Source organism: Vigna umbellata, chromosome 5, assembly GCF_029865625.1.
Source record: "Vigna umbellata cultivar VRB3 chromosome 5, Vumbellata_1.0, whole genome shotgun sequence".
NCBI classification, from domain to species: domain Eukaryota; kingdom Viridiplantae; phylum Streptophyta; class Magnoliopsida; order Fabales; family Fabaceae; genus Vigna; species Vigna umbellata.
In genome coordinates, this window is record NC_142169.1 from 62,302,881 (window position 1) to 62,325,542 (window position 22,662).

Below are 22,662 nucleotides of genomic sequence, written 5' to 3' on the forward strand. Positions count from 1 at the left end.
ATCAGTCAAATAAATTTTATTTATTTTTAAATGTAAATATCAATGTCTAAAGCAACTATTTCAAATTTTAACTATGACAATTTTAAGAAAAATTGTGAACAAAATTAAAATTAACTTATTTTATAAAAAAAAAAATAAAGAACAACATAAAATCTATTATTTTAGCTATTATTTTAGATACTAAAGTTTTATATAAACGTACCATCTCATTTTAAAAGTATAAAACTATTAAAATATAACGTTACTAATATGATAATGAAATTACTTGGATGAAAACAAAGTTACAAGAAGATAATGGATCTATCCCTATAGATTCATTTACCAACTCATATGTTTCGCCCTAATCCCTTGCTGTAACAACGAAAAAGATTATCTTCCTAAACTCACACCATTTAAGTGATTATCGCAAAAGAGAAAACAACACATAACAAACAACAAAAGCAAAAGTAAACTAGAATCCAAAAAATTAACTATATATATATATATATATATATATATATATATATGTATATATATATATATAAACATTTAAACATTATACACATGATATACATATCACACCAACAAACTAAACATTTTATGCATGATCATACTTTGACCAGACTGTCCGAACTTAGAATGAATGTCGAGCTATGGCGGCTTATGCATTTGTGGTGGCTTATACTACTTTGCTAAGTCATTATCAATGGGTTTCACCCTCCACTCTCACGAGGTTAGTCTGTTTCACGCCTTGGATCAAACTGGAAGCACCCAAGACTAAGACCTCCTACTACTCTCACCACATGTGTCAAACCTTTCTATTTGAGAATGTATGACCATTAGAGTGTCAAGATAACCCCCAATACTGAGCTCTCTGCATTCAGTCTAATGATACTTGAAACTACGCCACGAAGTTCCACCTTGAAACTAACTTTCATAACTTTGAAACCATTGATATCACTTTCATACCTATTTTCAATTCATATTATAAATCAATTCATACTTCACAATAACTATTATAAACCAATCATTCAAACAATCGCATATATTCAATACACCTTAAGAACTTTATAAAAACTTACTTGAAAATATGATATTTTAGCTCAATCACCAAGTTTGTTCGCTAAGTTAAAAGTGTTTGTCAGCCCACTCGCTTAGCTACCATGACCCGCTCTACGAATACAGAAACAGTGAGTTTTGCTCGCTTAGCGGATACACTCGCTCAACTAGATTTCATAATTCTATAGCACAAAAATTGCAGAATTTTCACCCTTCAACCACTCATGACCTATCTTATGTTTCTTTCTCAACTTCTAACACTCCTAGATTATATTCTAAACTAAAATGGATCTAAACAAATGTGTATCATCCAACTTAAACTAGTTCTTAACTGTTTTACAACAAAATTTTAACTTAAAAACTTAAACAACTAAAACCTTACCTTATAGATCAAAATTTAATACTACAAGTTCTAGCTCATTTTTTATCAACTTAAGGACTCTAACAAGTCATAAATGACTTACCAATACTCTCAAGAATGACCATTTTGACACAGAATTTAAAATTCAAAATCTCACTAGTTCAAACCCCTAAAATATACTTAAACAACTTTGCAAATACTCCAAAATGACTACCACTCAATTCTAACACATATGTCAACTAATTTTTCTAATTTAAATATTGCATTTATAAGCTAATTATGTATTGTATCTGTTTCTAACATTGTGTAAGAAGTTTTATCTAACTCTAGGTGGAAGGATTTTATGAATGAGGAAATGAGATATTTATAAAGAGTGAGAATTTATAGATAGTTTAGTTGGAAAGAAACCAGTAGGATGTTGATGGGTGTATACTATGAAATTTAATCTAAATAGTGTAGTTAAGAGTTTTAAAGCTAAATTAGGGGTAAAGAGTTTCAATAATAAAATTAACACAATTTTAGTATTGTTATATCTATTTGTAAATATTAGTTGGTCCTTAAAACAATTTAAGGTGAAAAATATCTTCTTACACTAGGAATTATTTGATGAAGTTTATAAGCAGTTGCCAAAATGACGTGGAATCCCAAATACACGCAAAAAAAAAAAAAGGTATGCAAGTTTAAAAAAATTGTATAGACTAGAGCAATAACTAAAAGTATGATTTGGTAGATTCACTGAGACAACATTTGTTTTTGGATGTAATCACTATCATACATTGTTTCTAAAGAAAAAACAAGTAAATTTTACAACTTTTATTTTAAAAGGAATTTGATATGAAAGATCTTAGATGTTTGAAGAACTTTTTTGGAATTAAGACCTCGAGATTAATATCGACTATTCTTTTCTCTATAAAGAAATGTATGTAATGAATTTATTGAAAGAAACTTCGATGACAATTAATAAAACAATAATTTTTTTAATTGAAGGAGAATTGAAGTTGTGTATTAAAAAATATTAGACTTCAACCAACATGGAAATATGTCAAAGATTTATAGAGAGATTGACGTATCTGCCACATACTAAACCAAATTTAAGTTATGATCTTAGTTTGGTTAGTTAATTCAAACACAATTTAGGTGAAAAATATATGAACGTTATTATACAAATTTTAAGATACATAAAAGTTAATTTTAAAAAAGGAGTTTTGTTCAAGAAGAACTCTAATAATAAGAATGTGATAATTTAGTGATACAAACTAAAATCTGGATGATAAAAGATCAAATTCTCTATACTTCACTTTTGTAGAAGATAATCTAACTGTTAAACTGAACTTATAGCAATAATTGGTGAATAATGTAAATACAAAAAATTTAAATTTAGAATTTGTGTATATGAAAATTTTTAAATTCTATCTTTTGGTTAGATTGAAATTTTTCTTATTTTAAAAAATTTAATTACTTTAATAAAATTTTAATTTCTTTAAACTCTTTATCCAAGAGAAATATACTTTCACATAACATTTAAAAATCTTGAAAAAAAATAAATTTTTATTATATTTCATATTACGATGTATATGACCTTATTTTACATTTTAGATAGAGGATCTAATGTCAAAGAGCTATTTCCTTTTTTATCATCATGTCATATATAATAACAATATTTAACCATAATTTAAAGTTGGGTGACCATGTTTTTGTTTTAATTATGACTACTTTTTTATATCTTATTATTGATTTAATTAAGTTATAAATCATTTATAAACTTAACTGTTTTTTATTACATAATTATTAAATAATTTTTATTTATAAGATATTTTAAATATTTATATTTTTTAATTAATATTCGTCATTTATTTTATTTAGTTGGATAATGTATTTGTCGGTGATATTGTTTCGTATGTTAAAAAATGTGAAGACTAACATTTTATATAAAATGGTATTACAATGTGAGATGATAAGTGATTTTTATTGTTTTAATTGAAAAATATTAGATAGTATAATTGTTACCATACTCTTTTAATAACTTTTATGTTTTACAATGATCAAGAGATTTTTGTTATCATTATCACTAATATAAGTAACCACGTTGATTCCTTATTGTACAACATGTTTGCAATGAAAACAATTAAAATAATTCAACAATTTATATTAATCTTATATAATTTTATATTAAATACAAAACCTCTTACTTTTTTAATGTATGAAAACAATGCTAAAAAATATGACTGTATAACAATCACATCAATAGATTAGTGAATAAATTAAACTATAAATATTCAATTAAAAATATTAAAAATTAGGATTCTTAATATATCAAATTTTTTCAGTAAAAATTCAATTAGCAATAATTATTAAATTTATAAGAGACTTAAAACTTAATTAATTCCGATTATTTAATATTTAATATTTTTATCTTCCTTTTAAATTTAAATATATTTCTAAAAAATTAGACACTATAACTGAATTTTATATTATGAACTATAAAAAGAAAGTAAATAATGAACTATATTTCTAGATTTTTTTTTTCTTAAAAAGGAAAGTAAATAATGAACTATAAAAAGATAGTAAGATAAAAATTAAAAAAAGTAGAAACTAATAAATTCAAATGCTATATAAAGCAATAAATTTCTAATATAAAAAAGAAAAACAACATTAAGATTACGCACCAAAAATAATATACTTAAATTTGATGAAAATATTAATTAATTAATTGTTAATAGTATCTTATGAAACACACCAAAAAGTAGTACCCACGTGTACAGTAGGGAGAATGCTTGGTTCACACGCTAAGCCGGTTACCAGTCAAATATCCGCGTCAAGAAGCAGTGGGGCCCTATGGCGGTCCTCTTTTGTGGTAAATGCCATCAACATCTTGCTGCCATTCTTCGTACGCTTCGTAACTGACAGGTGCCCGTCGTCTCAAGCTGCAAATTCCAAACCCTCTCACTCTCTTCATACATACATACCTGTTCTCCAAATTCCCAACCCTATCAAGCTTTCTTTTCACACAACAACGACCTAATTATATTCTACTCACTCGCTTTTTTTATTTTATTTTCTAAGCCTTCAAATAAAACCAACAAACTTTTTCTCTTCATACATATCATTTTTCTAATCAATGTTTTCTTTTTCTCTAATACTCACACAAAAATATTAATATTCTTTGCACTGACTCATGATAAAAATATTCATTAGAGCACTAACCATAAGTTAAAATATGTAATTTTTTACCGAGTATATATATCCCATGCATTAAAAAATCGGTACTATTAACACTGTATAAAACCTTTAACCTTATTTAAATACGTGTTTTATTATTTTATGTAATTTAAAAAAAAAGTAATAAAATTAACTAATTTTCCACAGATTTTTCTCATAGATTTTGACCAGTTTTAGATATTGTCATGGACTATGAAATGTTTTGATTTGTGATAGTTACTTATAGACGAATCAAATAATAAGTTAGTCCAGTTCGATTTTATAAATTATGGTGGAAACATTGAAGAATAAAATTATTTAACAATTTTTGAAATAGTACTTCTATTTAAAGAAACATAGAATGCCTCTAATTATTATTGATTATTTAAGAAAATAGTATATTTAAAAATTGAATAATAATTTAACAGTAATTATGATGACATTGGTTAAGAAATCTCAAATTTGAATCTATGGAGAGAGTACTCTCCTAATCCCCAAACTATCCCTTTCTCTCTCTTCCTTTCTGTCTCTTTTTATATCTTTTGTAATAATAACAAGTGGTAGAATTTAGAGGCACACTTCCTTTTGAGTTCGCAGCACAAAAGCAAGATCTCCAAAAAAAAAAAATTAAAAAAAGGAAGAATATGTGCCACGCTGATATATAGCCGAAGCAATCCACGAAAATCAATGGCGGAGGAGAAAAGAGAGGAAGAAGCGCACCCCAACAACGAACCATCCACCACCATGGCATTCTCCGACGAGATTCCCAACAACTTCACTTTCCCTTCCCAACCACTCACCATCTTCGACGCCATGCCGCCGCCGCCCTTCTCTTCTTCCTGCGACCACAAGGCCTCGCCCTTCGGCTTCCTCGACCTGCTCGGCGTGCACGACTACCACGCTCCGCTATTCGATTGGCCCCCCTCCGCTGCGCCGTCGCGGGCGAGCTCCAACGTGCCGGACTCCTCCGAGGTGCTGAACACTCCCGCGTCGCCCAACCTGTCGTCGATTTCGTCGTCTTCGAATGAGGCCACCGCCACCGCCACGACCGCCAGCAGGGCGGAGCAGAGTGGTAAAGGTGGGTTTGAACACGAGGAAGCCGAAGCAGAGGAGGAAGAAGAAGGTGGTAATGGAGGCAGAGAGGACCAGGATCAAGACAAGACTAAGAAACAGTAAGTATTGGGTAAGGAAAATGACAAGTGCACAGTTGAATTCTGATTTTTTAATGTTATTTCGCTGCAATGTATAAAAATTAAACTTTTATCCGAGAACAGCTCAAGAAAGTAACACTTTCTTAAGAAAGAACTGGGTTTACGTTTTGTTGAAATGTTTAGAATGAATGAACGAAAAATGAAAAAAGAAAACAGAAAGAAGAATAGTAAGAGTGAAAAATATAATGGAATATTTAATGTTAACATAAGGTGAAAAATAGATGAAAATAGCGAAAGACGCGTGGGTATACAGTGGATTATTAATTTTTATATGCTTTTCCTTTTTTGATTATTGAGAATTTACATTTATGTTTTGTTTAATGGCTTAATGGCAAAGTAAAAAGGAAAGGGGAGGTAAAGTCCGTTTGGGGAAAGTGATGAGACAGTTTGTGACGAAGGAACTTAAAATGGGTTTGTGGTTTTATCTTTGTTAGTGTCCTCTTTTGACTCTGTTTTTCATTTGATGTATATTTTTTCCGATTTGTTATCGTTGTTGACTCTGTAATGAAAATCCAACAGGTTGAAACCGAAGAAGAAGAACCAAAAGAAGCAAAGAGAACCGAGATTTGCGTTCATGACAAAGAGCGAGGTTGATCACCTAGACGATGGTTATAAGTGGCGCAAGTACGGCCAAAAAGCTGTGAAAAACAGCCCTTATCCCAGGTAGCATATTACTGTCATTTCATTTTTTTTTTCATTTTTCAATATTCACTCGTCATATTCTCTCTCTCTATCTCTATTATATATATATATTCATCCATCGCTCTCTTTCGCTTGTCCCTAGCGAACGGTCTAGTTGACAAAATAGCACTAGAGTTTCCCACTAATTTTCCTCTTTCCATCTAAATTAATTTTTTCTTGCGGAACACGCAACCGTCGTGCCACGTCACCTTTTAGGAGCTACTACCGTTGCACCACCACCGGTTGCGGCGTAAAGAAGCGAGTCGAGCGTTCCTCCGACGACCCTTCCATCGTGGTTACCACTTACGAGGGGCAGCACACGCACCCTTGCCCTGCTTCGTCTCGGGCCAGCTTCGGGTTCGTGAACGAGCCTGGTGGGTTGGGACATTCCGGCTCCTCACACTTCGTCCTGCCACATCAACACCAACACCAACACCAACACCAAGCTTCGCCTTTGATATATAACTCCAACCCTCCTTTTGTAAACTCCGCCAGTAACTTCATGAACACGACGTCGTTTGGTGGGTTTGGTCAGGACCACGCGAACCGTCAAGGATTCGGGCATGAGGCTTTGTTGAGGGACAATGGGTTGCTTCAGGACATTATTGTGCCATCGCAGGTGAGGAAGGAGGAGAAGGATTGAGTTAAATGATAGGCTAGTTACGAATTTTGATGATGTTTATACTTATATTGGGCTGGGGAAATTGATAATACTAGATAGTCATTGCTTATATGGTCTGTAATCACTGCACCTTGACGTTGTCTGTGATGGTCTCTAACTCGTTTGGTGCTGCCGTTGGGGGAGTTTCTGTGCAGAAAACTACCTCACGTAGATTTGAGTTCATATCAAACCTTTTAGAGTTTACATTTTATATCAGTATTTTCCTTGTAGCTTATGGAGGACCTCAGGTTCTGATTTTGTTAATTTCATTTTTTTTCTTAACTTGATATGCCTATTCTTTGTAACTAGAGATTTTGTTGGATGATCAGACATTTGATTTCAGACTTTTGTTCATTAGGGTTGTTTTATGATGAGAGGAGAGAATCTGAGTTAGGGAGATGGATGATGAATGGTTGGAATTTGGTCCTTGAGTTAAGGGTATATGAGAAAAAGGGGTAAGAAAAAGAAGGTTGATAAAAACTTCGTATATGGTAAGAAGAAAGAGTGTTATAATTGGCCCATAACTTAGAAACAATGAATGCACGAGGTGTGGAAAAAGTTGGGATATTATTTTTTGAGCATAGTACCGTTTAGCTTTTCTGTACTATGGCTTTTACTATCATCATTCTTCACCCTACAAGCTTACATAAAAAGATGGAGCCATTCAATGATGATGTGCGTTTCCTGGGACGAAAATAGCTAGCGCATAAATAATTTCATATTGATAGCTAAAGATGGATAATGCAATATGTTGGTGTCAGTGCCAAAGATACACATGATTCTCATGCTCTACCACTGCCTTCAATACCTTTCCTTCATTACTGCTACTTTCTCATAATATCACAACCCAGCATACTATACTGCTACTTTCTTCATTACTCTATTTCACTATTTCCCATGACACAAAGCTAGAATTTAAGACCAAGTCATATATAGGATTTCGCTTTTTATTTTGTATGTTTTATAAGGTCTGAAAGTTGACGCAAATAACCTGATTTTTCTTTTTGCTTGATCTAACGCTGAATTTATTTTAAATAATAGTGAATATTGAGAAGTCAATTGAACAGCGATATGAAAGAAGGAAACTAAATGGAAAATTGGTTAGGTGGACTACTTAGCCTGATTTGGGTTGACTGGAATTCTACTCCATTAGCCTAAATGCCCCTGGTTTAGAATAGTTAGTTAGTTTATTGTTCTGCTCGTACTAGTAAAAAAACCAGCAAAAACTATTTCCATGAAAAAAAAATGATAGATACTATGAAAAATAATTAGCCTTCACTGTGTTTTTATTTTTTAAAACTATTTAGCTCTCATTTTCAATTGTACAATAATATTGATTTCGTGGTAATACTTGTATTATGTTAAAACAATGATAAAAGGACTATTAATAATTATTTATATGTTTATTTGACATATAAGTAGTTAATTAGTATTAGATAAGATAAGTCAGAAAGAAAATTAAAAAAAGAGAGGAATGTTTAACCCATGCAAAAAAATAAAAACATATTTAAATGAAAAATAAGTGTTTTTTGTAATAAAAGTTTAGTACGTTGTTGTAAGAAGAGTAATTAATAGGGCCGTGAATAATTGATTCTGGTTCAGCAACGGGCTTATTATAAACTTTTTGTCAGAGATTCTGTTGCACAGAATCAGTTGCCCAGAAATGGTTATACTTGGTAAACTCTTTTGCTTGGGTTGAAGAGCCACTATTGAATGATTTAATCATCGTAATATTTAATTTGATATATTTAATTATTTTCATCACTTTACGATCGATTTGACGTTGAAGCTAGATTAATGACGACAGTAATAAACAGGTTTTACTTTCTCCAATATTTGGAAATTTGGAAGTTCAATTTTATAAAATTTGAAATTAAAAATTAAAGCGTTCAAGCATTGATTGAATGTGTAGTTATTTATTTAAAAAGGAAAGAAATTAAGAAAATGGGCATGGTGAATAATAGTGGATAATAATTTAGCGCAGTAGTACTGCAGCATCCAGGCACGTACAGAGGGAAGGGAAACAATCAATAATTCATGAAAGAATGAATGAAAATAAAGAAAAAGAGGGTGTTATTTGAATTTAGGTTTTATAATTACGAAATTGTAAACTTGTTAGGAGCTTTAGGAGTATGGGAAAAAGTTAGGTTCTTGGAAGGACGAAGATATGGGTTTGAAAATTTTGCGAGTTAAAGATAAGGTTTTGGGTAAAGTTTATAAATTTATGAAAAATTTCTCTCTCTTTCCCTTTCTATTTATGGCCCATTGTTAGTAGAAAGGTATCGATTGAAAAGACAGTTGATAAATGGCAATAACTTAATAAAAGCATTGCACGTACAGTAGCCACTAGAAAGGAGGGAAGTGGTTTGGTTTGGTGTAATGCAAAATATTGAATTATGCAGTTCCATGATTGCTTCCCAATAGGCATGCAAGTTCAGTTTCTGGTACAATCAACACAACAGAAGCAGATGAAGAAGAAGAAATGTGATAGAGAAGCTTCAGAAAAAGAAAAAAGGTCATGAATATTTTTCACCCATGTGAATATTCTTATCTTCAAATCACGTAGATTTTTATTTATTTCTGACTGATGATGAATAAAAAGATGATTTAGATTTTGGGGTGTGACTTTTTCCACATTCTGAAACTTTCCAGCCATTGTAAAGTATATATAATGATCCAGAAAAGTCGCATCTTCGTGTAATTTGAATTGATGCCAATTGTGGTTTGATGCTTAAACAAAATCAAATCCAAAAAGGATAGATAGCATGTCTTGTCATTTGTTGACAATCCCAATGATTTTTTATTTGGAGGCAATGAATCCAAATTTCAGAAAGAACAGATGGTTCTCATGAAAGTGAGTCAAGTTGGTACCTGTGTTTAAAAATATTTCAGTTATATTCTAATTTCTTAAAAGATTGCCTCCATTAAGTTCTTTTTCAAAAAAATTTTTATTAATGGGTGTGAATAGAGGTTTCTTTATTTTTTTAATTTATTTTTCAATTTTTTAATTTCTTTTTAAAAAATTTCCTTATTACTTGAAAGGATATTTTCAAAAGTTATTGTCTAATGTTATTGTTTTCATTTCAATTCAATTTTTATATATGTTTTTTTGCTTAAATTTAGTTTTTATTATTTTTAAAATAAAACAATATGGTCTTTATCCAAATTCAAATAAAATTTATGATTTTTATAAATATTATATTGATATTTTTAATAAAAATAACCTTTTAATATATTATATTTTTAATATATATTACATTACGGTGTATTATTAATTTATAATTTTGGTAATCGTAACTTTAATAACTAAATTTTAATATAAATATTAATATAACATTTTAATAAATTTGATAAAAAGAAGAACAAATTTATTATTTATATAAATAATATTAATTAATTTATTCTTATAAAAAATATTTATTAGTTAATCTTTTTTTGTAAAAATTATGAATTAATAATATATTAGTTTTAAATACTTATTTTTTTTTTGTAAAAATAATTATATTTAATTAGTTTTAATCTTATAAAAAAACATATGAAATAAAAAATATGAATTAATAATATACAATAATATAATATGTTAAAAAATTATTTTTAATAAAAATATCGTTATAACATTTATATAAATAATAAATTTTGTTAGAGATAATATTACTTCATTTTGAAATTATTTATATTAAATTGAATAAAAAAACATATATATACACCTGACAATACTATCACGTGACATTGATAGTGTCATCAAGTGTTACACTACATGTGACAATAATTTTTTTTACAAAAAATTTAAAATAACATAATACGTGTGACATGTTGTTAATAATATTTTCATGTAAAATGATACTCTTCAAAAGTTAGAACATAATTAAAAAGATTTTAAAACTGGATATATCAACTTGACGTATACTCTTATCAAAGTGGAAACCATTCAAATAATTAAGTTTAAAAAAATTAAGAAAACTTTTTAAAACATATTATTAAAAAATATTTATTCTTTTTTATAAGCTAAATATTTTATTAGTATGTGAAAAGATTTGTATATGATGTAAAATCTTTAAAGCATCAAAGAATTTTTAATATATTTATTAACTTTAAGAAAAATCTTGTATGAGAAAAAGTATAATAAATGTCTTGAAGAATAATATAAAAGTGCATGCAGGTTAAAAAAAAAAAACTTAAATTGATATGGTGTTGAAATTTCGAAAACAAATTAAAAAAATTGGTTGACAAAGGAATTATTATATTTGACTATAAGTAAAATTTGTAGATGTACAATGACAACATAGACGTCAGAAGCTCAGAACTTTTGATTGGATTAATTTGACTTTTCTAGTACTTGATGGTCAGAATCCACAATCTTATTATGTTAAATCCGATTAAAATGTTCGTAATTGATTTAAAATATTAAAGATTAGGCAGTGTTAGAAAAATTATGTATATAAATTTTAATTATATCATATAAAAGTCAAAAGTTTATGCAATGTTATGGATATAACTTTGAATGTAATTATAGAGTTGAATTACTTTTTGCTAAGTCCAAGCTTGGAATGTAGGTTCCTTAGTATGTTATAATTGCAAGAAATCTTAATCATGTGAAGAAACGTAATATGTTTAACTATAATAATTAAATATATAAAACGAGGCAAATCATTAACATATTCCTGAGAGCAAGTATAGGTAATTCCTTCAACAATTTCTTTATTGTTTGCTTGCTCTGAAAGTTTAAGAACGCGTCGGACAAAAGCATGTGTTAGAAATGTGCCAAAATCTTATATACCCAACATGTGAGCATCTTGTTGAAGGAATTTAAAAGGTTATAGAAAGTTATTATGGTCAGTAGAAAACAGAAATTAGATAACGATTGCTCACTATTTTTTTTTTTCAGGAAAGAAGTTATTTTCAAAACTGAAATCTTATAAAAAGAATTATTAAAATAAAGTAATGTGAAATATTAAAGGTCTTAAAATTAATATAAGTTTTCCGTGAGAGTTTAAATCTTATATAGTTTCTATAATTTATTAGGTGATGTCGTGTTCTTATGTGTTTCGTAGCTATTTGGAAATGAAAAATGATTAATTGAAGATGTTATTGGAAACATTTGATTTGACTTAAGTAGCGTGATTGCTCATTGACTAGTGAATCACATTTATTATAGTTGACGTCGTTATTGGTATTTCTTCTAATTAATTTGGCTTTTAATTCAATGTAATAGTTGAGATGGATGAGGCGTAAAGATGGAATAGAAAGCTATTATTATCAGGATATATAAGAAGGAAGAATGCTTAGATCAATGTAGAAAGGAAATGAAGAAGCTACATCTTCTATTATTTTCGTGATAGAAAGAAATTTGTGTGATGTCTGTGTTATATTAATGAATGAAATAGTTGTTGGAGATATACACCAACCAACTACGAATAAGATTAACAATTTATTTATTTATGATATATAAATGAGGTGTAATTCTCATTTTATAAATTAATTTTATAAAATTCAATCAGAAATTGGTTATTAATATTTGGTTCACACGATTCTTTAGGCCATAAAGGTGGTTGGACACATAAAAAGAATTCTCCACGCAGTTTCTTTTGCAATTGTACAAAATATCACCAACTCCACCTAATATAATTTTTTTTAACGTTATAAAAGCAAAATGAAAATACACAACAGAGAGAAAAATAAAAGAAGTCACTAAAAGTGTTATGGTGAGATTAAAGAGGCAGAATGATCAGTTTGTTTAGATAAATATTCAGTGCGATTGTTTTAGTGGGTCGTCTGAGTTTTTCTCTTGGAGTATTTTATAATAAAAGTTTTAATATTTCCTCATTTCTATCCTCCTTATTTTTGTGCTCCTTATTATTTATTGGAAAAGATTTAATCTGAGGTTTTGTTTTGCTTATTATTTGTAATTTTTGTCATATTTCCAAACTACTATCAGAGTTTTAGTTAGGAGCTTTGGTTACTCATCTACATATGAAAATTTTGAATGAAAGATCTATTATTTTGCAAAGATCTATATGATCCTATTAAGCATCCGGTGTCAAACCAACAAATAAATTCAAGAGAGATTAAAAGAAAATAAACTGGAAGACTATTAATGTGATCTGGCAATGGATAGATGAATTTGTTTACCATGTATCAGGTGAGACTTTAAAATTTGTGGAAAAGATTAGGTGAATAGTTTAAATCTAAAAATTCCTACATTCCTTATTCAAATATTATTCTTCTTTCACGGAATATAACTTTGCATCCAACCACTAACAGCATGCAAACAAATATTATTATTTTTGTAACATAGATTCATTTTTATACTTGGACGAATCCATATTCTTTATTATGATTTTTTATATTGTCCTCTAAATATTAAACATATTTGTTGATGTATCAAAATTCCTTTTAAAGTACTTCACCACTAACTTAATATAAGTCACAAGATTCCTATTTATTTAGGAACCGATCAAACAACAATCTTTCTGGTTATATAGCCATAAGTCGAACTAAGACACATAAAAAGGATAATATATATTGTGACTAAAATCATTAACATTAAGATAATTGATTTCCTTGAGTTCATAAGCACACAGTAGAAGGTATGTATTTTAATACTTTTAATATTGTGTCTAAGTAATTAATTGGTTGTTAGGCTTAATAATCTGCTGCATTAAGCCAAGATAGCAAAGTGAATCCTCATGTGGCCATTATGAATAACAACCCAATTAATCGTAAACTCAATTAATTGGTTTTTGGGGCTAATGTTAATTTGTGATGCGTACAAAAGTTATTTGCATCACTTAAGAAAACACGTCTTTCAGAGTTCCAAGGCTCACAAACCAAAAGTATGATTGGGTTATTGAATTTGCCTTTACACCCCCACCGTGATTATTTCACAACCTATATTAGTGGAGATTTTGGACATGTGAAAATGAGAAACCAGGGAATGAGAAAGCTTTTTGGCATTAAAGAAATCTTGTTGGAGACAAATATCGGATGTAAGTTGCATTTGAAGAACGTTAGACATATTCTTTTGACATTCATCTTAGCCTGATCTCTATTCAAGTACTTGATGAAGAAGGTTATTACAAATTCCTTTCGTGACGGAAAATGGGGTACACTAAAGGAAATGGTGGTTGAAAAAGGAGAGAAAAAAAAAACTTTCTATTGGACATCAACAAAATTGTCTATGCCTCAAGTGAATGTAGTAAAGGATTGTTCCATGAAACTCTGGCAGAAACGACTTGGTCACTTGAACTTGAAAAGTCTCGCTACACTTTCGAGACAGGGGTTGCTTTCTATTAAAGGCAATCTCTTGAAACTTGTTCTGAGTGCCTTTTGGTAAGTAACAAAGTTTCCTTTCGCACATATCCAAAAATGGAAAACAATCATGAATGAAGAAGACCAAATAGGAGTGCGAGAGGTTCCCAACACTCCTAACAACCTCCAAAAGGTTCTCCCAAACACCAAAATGTGATTTATATTCGTGCAAGTGAGGAATGCCCAAAACTTTTGTTAAAGACATGTATAAATATCCATTTTTGACATGTTAGCATTGCTACTGTCTGGCACAACCAAATAAAACAATGGCCTCTGCAAAACCACCACCCAAAGCCACATTTGTATTGCTCGGCGCCAACAACTTCCTTGCATGTGGCGCTCAACGCCATGTATCCACTACCCGACACTGAGCTCCCTTACAACACTTGTTGCTTGCTGATTTTGCAGCGTGGGTCTCAATTTCAGCGGCGCCCGGTGCGAGTATTTGCTCTATAAATTAATATTTTCTTGTCTTTTCCTTGAGTCTTATATTCTTCTACGGTTCCAAAAATGTTTTTATTCACTTGTTTGACGCACTCAAAATAAATATTAGGATAACGTTACTTTAATAATATTTTTTTACAATATTTTAACATCTATATTATATAATTGATCTAAAATTACTTCATAATCAATGATAATAATTATAACATCAATATAAACCAATCAAAAATAACACGTAAATGATATTAAAATATTATCAAAAAATATTATCAAAGTATCGTTATTCTAATAATTAGAAGTAAAAATACATAAAATAAATAGAATACAAAATAATGCAAAAACACATTAATTTAAGAATTAAACAAGATAAAAACTGGTAGTTGATTTTATTTACTAAGACCAATACACCAAAACACATAAAAATCAATTATATCACATATCAGACACTAACCTTATTTTTTATAATATTTTAGTTATTTAAGTTAGTATCGGCTTAGCAAATTGTAACTATAAAAAAAGCAAAAAAATGTGAACATAGATTCAACGTGTGCGCACTTCATATTGAATATGAATAGTAGATTATACTCATATTTAAATATAACAAATCTTCTCACTCATTTTTTCTCCTTTATATATATCATCTTATATAAAAGCTCATCACACTCATCTTCTTCATTCATCTTTATAAATCTTCTCACACTTATATGATCTATCCACACTAATCTCTCCTCATGTCCTTTGTCCACACTTATCTTTCATTCACACACATTCTTCTAATTTTTTTTCACATCCTCATTCATATTATTCTTCTCTTCTACTTCATCCAGATTATTTTCCTGTTCTCCTTCTTTCATACTCACTTCTTCCTTCCACATTCAACTTTCTTCTACACATTTATCTATTTCATCCTTTATAATTCTTTTATTTGTATTTATTAAATATGGAGGTATTATACCAATTTTTCTTTTTGTTTCGGTGAGATTTGTCCGAGGGTTGGTCGTCCTTTTTTGCTCTACTCTCTTTTTATCTTCAATCCTCTCCGAAAACGTAATCTACTCCAATGGGTGGTTGACTTTCAAAAGACATTCCGACGCTCAAGTAAGATATGTTTCATAAAGAGGTCTATATTTTATTATTACAGGTCTTTACCTGGGCATTAACCCTGTATTCATAGGACGTACATTAAGCCCCCCAAGTCCGAGTTAACCATGCGGCTTTAGCCAAGGTGAACTGTAGAACTTATGATTTTGAGGGAGGTTGTTATATCTTATTTGAGTCGAACGGTCTCAACGAGAGGAATTTACCGCTCGGTCTTCAATCTTTATAGAGGAATTTACCTCTTCGTCAAGTGGGATTTACTGCTCGGTCTTCAATCTTTATAGAGGAATTTACCTCTTCGTCGAATGGGATTTACCGCTCGGTCTTCAATCTTTATAGAGGAATTTACCTCTTCGCCGAGTGGGATTTACCGCTCGGTCTTCAATCTTTATAGAGGAATTTACCTTTTCGTCGAGTGGGATTTACCGCTCGGTCTTGAATCTTTATAGAGGAATTTACCTCTTCGCCGAGTGGGATTTATCGCTCGGTCTTCAATCTTTATAGAGGGATTTACCTCTTCGCCGAATGGGATTTACCCCTCAGTCTTCAATCTTTATAGAGGAATTTACCTCTTCGCTGAGTGGGATTTACCGCTCGGTCTTTAGCTTCAAATTCTTCCTGAGAGACTGTTAAGGTTGAACGTAAGACTGAACCTTCCTGAAAGTTCTCAAAATAAAAGAAATGCCTTTAGAAATTATTATGGAATTTTGTACTCTTGTTGCAAAACCTGGTAATAGCAATGTCGAGGTCGAGCGCACGTCTACACGTCTGGTTCATAGTGGTTTCATGGGGATGTCGCTCGGCCCCACGGTGGGCGCCAAAATGTTTCGGTGAGATTTGTCCTAGGGTCGGTCGTCCTTCCTTGCTCTACTCTCTTTTGATCTTCAATCCTCTCCGAAAACATAATCCACCCGGATGGGTGGTTGACCTGCAAGACACTCCGACGCTCAAGTCAGATATGTTTCATAAAGAGATTTATATTTTATTATTACAGAGTCAGGTCTTTTACCTGGGCATTAACCCTATATTCAAAACGTACAACAATTAAGCTCATTAATTCATATTTGATAGGACAATAATTCCAATAATACCTTCTAACTGTCCATTAATATCATATTCTTTTGTAATATGACCTGTCAATCACTCCTAAATAGCGTATATTCGCATTTAATATGGTCATTAAACATATTAATTGGCTATTAATGATATTGACCTTTCCTGATTAATATTTGTCCGGTCGGTTGCCTGTTTTGACTTTTGATTCTCCTTAGCCGATGATCACAATGTATAGTACACTTTTTAATTTGTCATTGTGCCAACACTAATTTACTTTGATAAAACATCAATTTAAAAAATAGTTATAACTTAGTGTAGTAAAGCCGACACTATATGGAATCAGCTTTAAAAGGTTATTAATTAATAATATCCATACATATATGATGTAAATCCAACCGTAACAATTATTTAGTATCAAGCTTGTTATCATCATCTAACATTATAAACAAATTATCTCTTGAGTGAATTAAATTTTTTTAAAAGATTACATTTAATTTAAAATTATTCAAAAATGTATTGGACTAGTTAATTTTAACATATATGTGTAACTTTGTGTAAATATTTATTATTAGTTAAGATTTTTATAAAAATGTAAGTGAAATCATTATCATTAAAATAATATTATGAAGTTAAATTGATTAAATTTGTGTTTGCAAATTTATTAAAGATGTAATTTATCTATAACTTTTACATTAAGGTATGTCTCATATACGTATGTAGTTAGTTGAAGCCATAGGATCTCTCAGCAGGACACAAGAATGAATCTATAACATCCCATAATCTCACGCTTGAAAAATTCATAATTTATATATTGTAACATTATATATTGTAACATTATATTTATGGTAGCATCTCGTAATCTCACACTTAAAAATTCATAGTTGATATATGTCTATACATGTTTTAAACTCAGATTTCAACTACAAAATTATAACTTGAGTTCTTCTACTTTATTCTTCTATCTTTCTCTTCATTGGCAGTGAGTCAGACGACATTCCTTCATCAGCTCCCATATAACGAATTATACGATCATCGCACATACCCAAACACAAACACAAACAAGTAGGGTGAGTTAACATGCAACCAATCATTTATAAAACATGCATATTTACTTTGACGCACTCAACAAACCTCATATAGTAATTATGTGAGACACACTCATACCATCATACAACAATCGCATCATAGATACTCATCCCACAATACCATAATTACTAATCGACACTCATCCCACAATACTTAATGGACACTCGTTCCACAATACTCAATAGACATTCGTTCCACAATACTCAATGAACACCCATTCCACAATACCCAATAGACACTTATCTCGATGATATGTTGATGAGCGGTCAACGGGAGGTTACGCACTTGTGATGCCTTCTTAGTCCTCAACAGTATGTCCAAAACCGACACATAGACCAGGACCTCCTGCCCCTCTCACCACATAATTCATCCTTTTTGGATGATTATTAGAGTATCAGGATAACCTCCAACTTCAGGACCCTCAACATCAACATATACACACATACCATGGCATTACAGAATCTCTCCGCGAGACTCATATCATGCTCACATTCCTCAACTCATATTATACCATTACAAAATATCCCTATAATACTCATATCATGTTCACATGCATAACTTCAAATCCAATATAATAAATTACAATCATCACATAAATCATACAAACTGAATATATCACAAAATAAATTAACAATACTAAAATATCACCATAAATGGTCACCGGAGAAGAATCAAATGTTTGACGAATCAAACTCACCATAAACGCCAGTATATATGACTAGTCACAACTTATTGGATTGGACCAGAGCTACTCTATGATCAGGGATGTACCAACTCTAGTTTTTAAGATTCCTCTATCTTACCATCACAATTATAATTCATAATTTCATATCTACCACAATAACATGAATCCATCAGACATTTTCATTCCAACGAGATATATTGCATAATAATTTAACAGTACTCAATCTGTACAACAAGATTTAAGTTAAAAACATATCGAGTAGACTTCCAAGAAAGAGAGGTGTGTCACAATGGACAACTTAAGTACCAAGTCTTTCCTTAGCCAAAGTGTTCCTTAACTAGTTTTTAACAAATTTCTTATTTACAAATTCAAAACAACATCATATAATATTAACACCGAAATTCAATATAGATAGATATACAGTAAGCATTAACAGTATTCACACAGAATTCTAAGACATGAATAGTAATAAAACAATACTAAATCATAATATAAAAGCTTAGAAAGGTTAGCTCCCCTACCTCTATTCCAGACTTCTCTTGCTCCGAATTTGTTTCCCCGAAAAATCCTCCAGAGTCTCTACTCTTCTTGCAACTAAAAATTTCTTCCTAACTCTCTCTTCTCTATTTCTCAAGGTTTCTCACTTGATTTTTCCTCTCTTTTGTGCAAAATAGCTTCTCCTCTCATGGCTATTTATAGTCCAAAAATTTTACTATTCATCAATTTTTTAATATTATTTATTATTTTAATATTATTTTATTATATTAATATCTTAATCACCACTTACATAATGGATTCCTCAATAATGCCTTCAAATCTGAATGCTTTCTCCATTATCAATATTTTAAATTTTATTTTACTTTTTCGTTTTTTTTTAATTTTTTTTAAACAAAAAGGTAGAAAAGAGTTTGAACCCATCACCAAAATTTTCTACCAGTTAAGCTACCAAAATTTCTTATTTAACTTTCCACATTTTATAAACTTATTATATTTTCCATTCACAAAGAAATTTATTACTACAAGTAATAAAATTGTTACTATTAAGGTAAATATTTTTCATGGGTCTTACAGACTCTGCCTTCCTTTGGCTTTTTGGTCTCACATGCATGTTATAATTCATTAAATATGGGAGTGTTACGCTCTCCACCAGTCCATCTTCTCTTTACACCTTCTTAACTTTTTTTAAATTCTAAATTTATCGTTTTTACTTTTTATTTTTATTAATTTTATTTGTTATTTTCTAAAACCCGAATTTCATTTCCACTTTTTCTTTCACTCTTAGGAGTCCCTCCTTGCAATGTTACTTTCTCTCTTTCTTTAATTTTCACTTCCGTTGACACAAAATTTGATAGAAAAAACAAATTCTGCATGATATAAATTTAAAACATTTATAACTTCTGATGAGTTTTGAAGTATCATGATTCCATAATATAATATGCTAAAAATTTCTTCCCCACTTCCTTTTCTTTAAATAACCAAACTTGAAAATCTATGCTTAAACTTGAAACTCTGAACCACCAGGAGATAACTCTTGTCGTTGTAAACCAAACTGTTTAGGCCGCAGGAGCTGAACTTCTCTTCGATAATCACTGGGTGTTCGGTGAATCTCGCTAAATTTGAAAGGAAATGAAAAATGTTTTGGTAACAGAAGTGAAAATTAAGAGAAAGAGAGAAAATGACAATGGGAGTAAGGGCTTGCGGCTGAGAGTGAAAGTGAGAGGAGATTGAGATTAGGGTTTTAAAAATTAAAAAGTAAAATTAGTAAAAGTAAAAAGTAAAAAGAATAAATTTGGAATTTAAAAAAAAAAATTGGAAAGGTGTAGGGAGAAGCTAGGGTGATGGAGGAAGCATCACTCTAAATATGGAAATGATGATTTTGGAAAGAGAAAAAAAAGTCAAACAAACTCACATGAGAAAAAAAATACATACGGTTGATATAACTAAATTATTTTTAAATATATTTTAAAACATAAAAATTAATGTACACGGCATGTTGATGATAATAAAGAAAAACACAAGAGAATCACACAAAAAAAATCTAAATTCTTAAAGCATCTTGATCATTAAGAATAGTAGAAAATATTTTTTTTATACTGTGTTTAACTTGCTATTTCTATATAGTGTGAGTATTAAATTTATATTAACCATTTTTTCTTAAGAGAATATGTATGTTTTTTTTTCTCTAAAAGATGACATGTTTATATATATATATATATATATATATATATATATATATATATATATATATATATATATATATATATATATTATATGTAGTATATGTAGGATGAGCGGCTTTCGTTGTTATAGTTGTAGTTTTGTTATGTTGTAGTTACAATGATCTCTAAGTTGGTTATCAAGACGAAACACAGACTTAGATTATGAGTTTTCATATGTATATTTTTTTTCTCTATGTAGGATGGCGTGTTTCGTCTTTATATTTTCTCTATGTGTAGGATGACTTATCGTTATTATAGTTGTAGTGTTATTATGTTGTAGTTATAATAGTTTAAGTTGGTCACCAAGACAGAACAAACTTTGATTATGAATTTTCATATGTATATTTTTTCTCTGTGTAGGATGACATGTTCACATGTATATTTTCTCTCTATGTAGGAAGACTTGTCGTTACTATGATCTTACTGTTATTATGTTGTAGTTACAATGGTCTATGTTGGTCATCTTGATAAAACATCAATTCTAATTATGAGTTTTCATATGTATATTTTTCTTTGTGTAGGATGACCTGTATATATCTATATATATTTTCTTTATGTGTAGGATGACTTGTCGTTATTATGGTTATAGTGTTGCTATGTTGCACTTACAATGGTCTAAGTTAGTCATCAAGACGAAACATCGACTCTAATGATGAATTTTAATATGTATATTTTTTCCATGTGTAGGATGACTTGTCCATATGTATATTTTTTCTCCGTGTAGAATGACTTGTCGTTATTATGGTTGTAGTGTTACTATGTTGTAGTTATAATGGTTTAAGTTATTCATTAAGACAAAATATCGACTCTAATAAAAAAATTTCGTATGTATATTTTTTCTATGTATAAGATGACCTGTCCATATATATATTTTCTCTCTATGTATAATGACTTGTCCTCATTATAGTTTTAGTATTATGACTTGTCGTTGTCGTTATTATAGTTTTAGTGTTGCTATGTTCTAATTACAATGGTTTAAGTTAGTCATCAAGACAAAACATCACTTGATAATGAATTTTCATATATATATTTTTTCTTTGTATAACGTGTCTATATGTATACTTTCTCTTTGTATATAGAATAACTTGTAATTTCTAAAGATTTTTAACGGGAATAGGTTATAGATTTGTGATATGAATTGAACAAATTAATCACTTTTAACTAAAATTCTCATGAGATTGGACTTTTGGATTGTTTTTTTTTACATTACTTTTAACTGTCATTTTTGTTGGATAAGTGACTGAAACTCGATTCTTAACCAGCATTACCGAGGGACTTAGACTCAATTATTCTTGACCGTGACCGAGAGCAAAATTAAACACAATATACTGAAATCCAAATTTCAAAATCACCACTTTATTCAGACGGCATAGAATCAGAAAAAGAATCCATGGCTACAACTGAGATAAAAAGAAAAAAAAAAGCCTAGGTACTGAAGGAAAAAATTATTTTATGGTCCGGGATCAAATGGTTGATCCCAGTAGACTAATATATAGCAGGCTAATATATATATTTGTTTTGGGTTTAAACTAAAATAGATGACTGCTTGTGAAGAAGAGATCAAGTATGGTTCCGGACCATACGATAATTTTTTCTCGTACCCGGAACACGTACGA

The 22,662-nt window shown here is 30.0% G+C and overlaps 1 protein-coding gene across 1 annotated transcript; it reads left to right on the plus strand.

Annotated features, from left to right (window-relative positions):
- Nucleotides 1–5,148: 5,148 nt before the first annotated feature.
- Nucleotides 5,149–7,437, plus strand: WRKY48 (WRKY DNA-binding protein 48). Its single transcript, XM_047317951.2, has 3 exons — nucleotides 5,149–5,769; nucleotides 6,328–6,471; nucleotides 6,706–7,437. The coding sequence occupies exons 1-3, from the start codon at nucleotides 5,285–5,287 to the stop codon at nucleotides 7,130–7,132; spliced, it is 1,056 nt and encodes a 351-aa protein (XP_047173907.1). The 5' UTR covers nucleotides 5,149–5,284; the 3' UTR covers nucleotides 7,133–7,437.
- The last annotated feature ends 15,225 nt before the right edge of the window (nucleotides 7,438–22,662 follow it).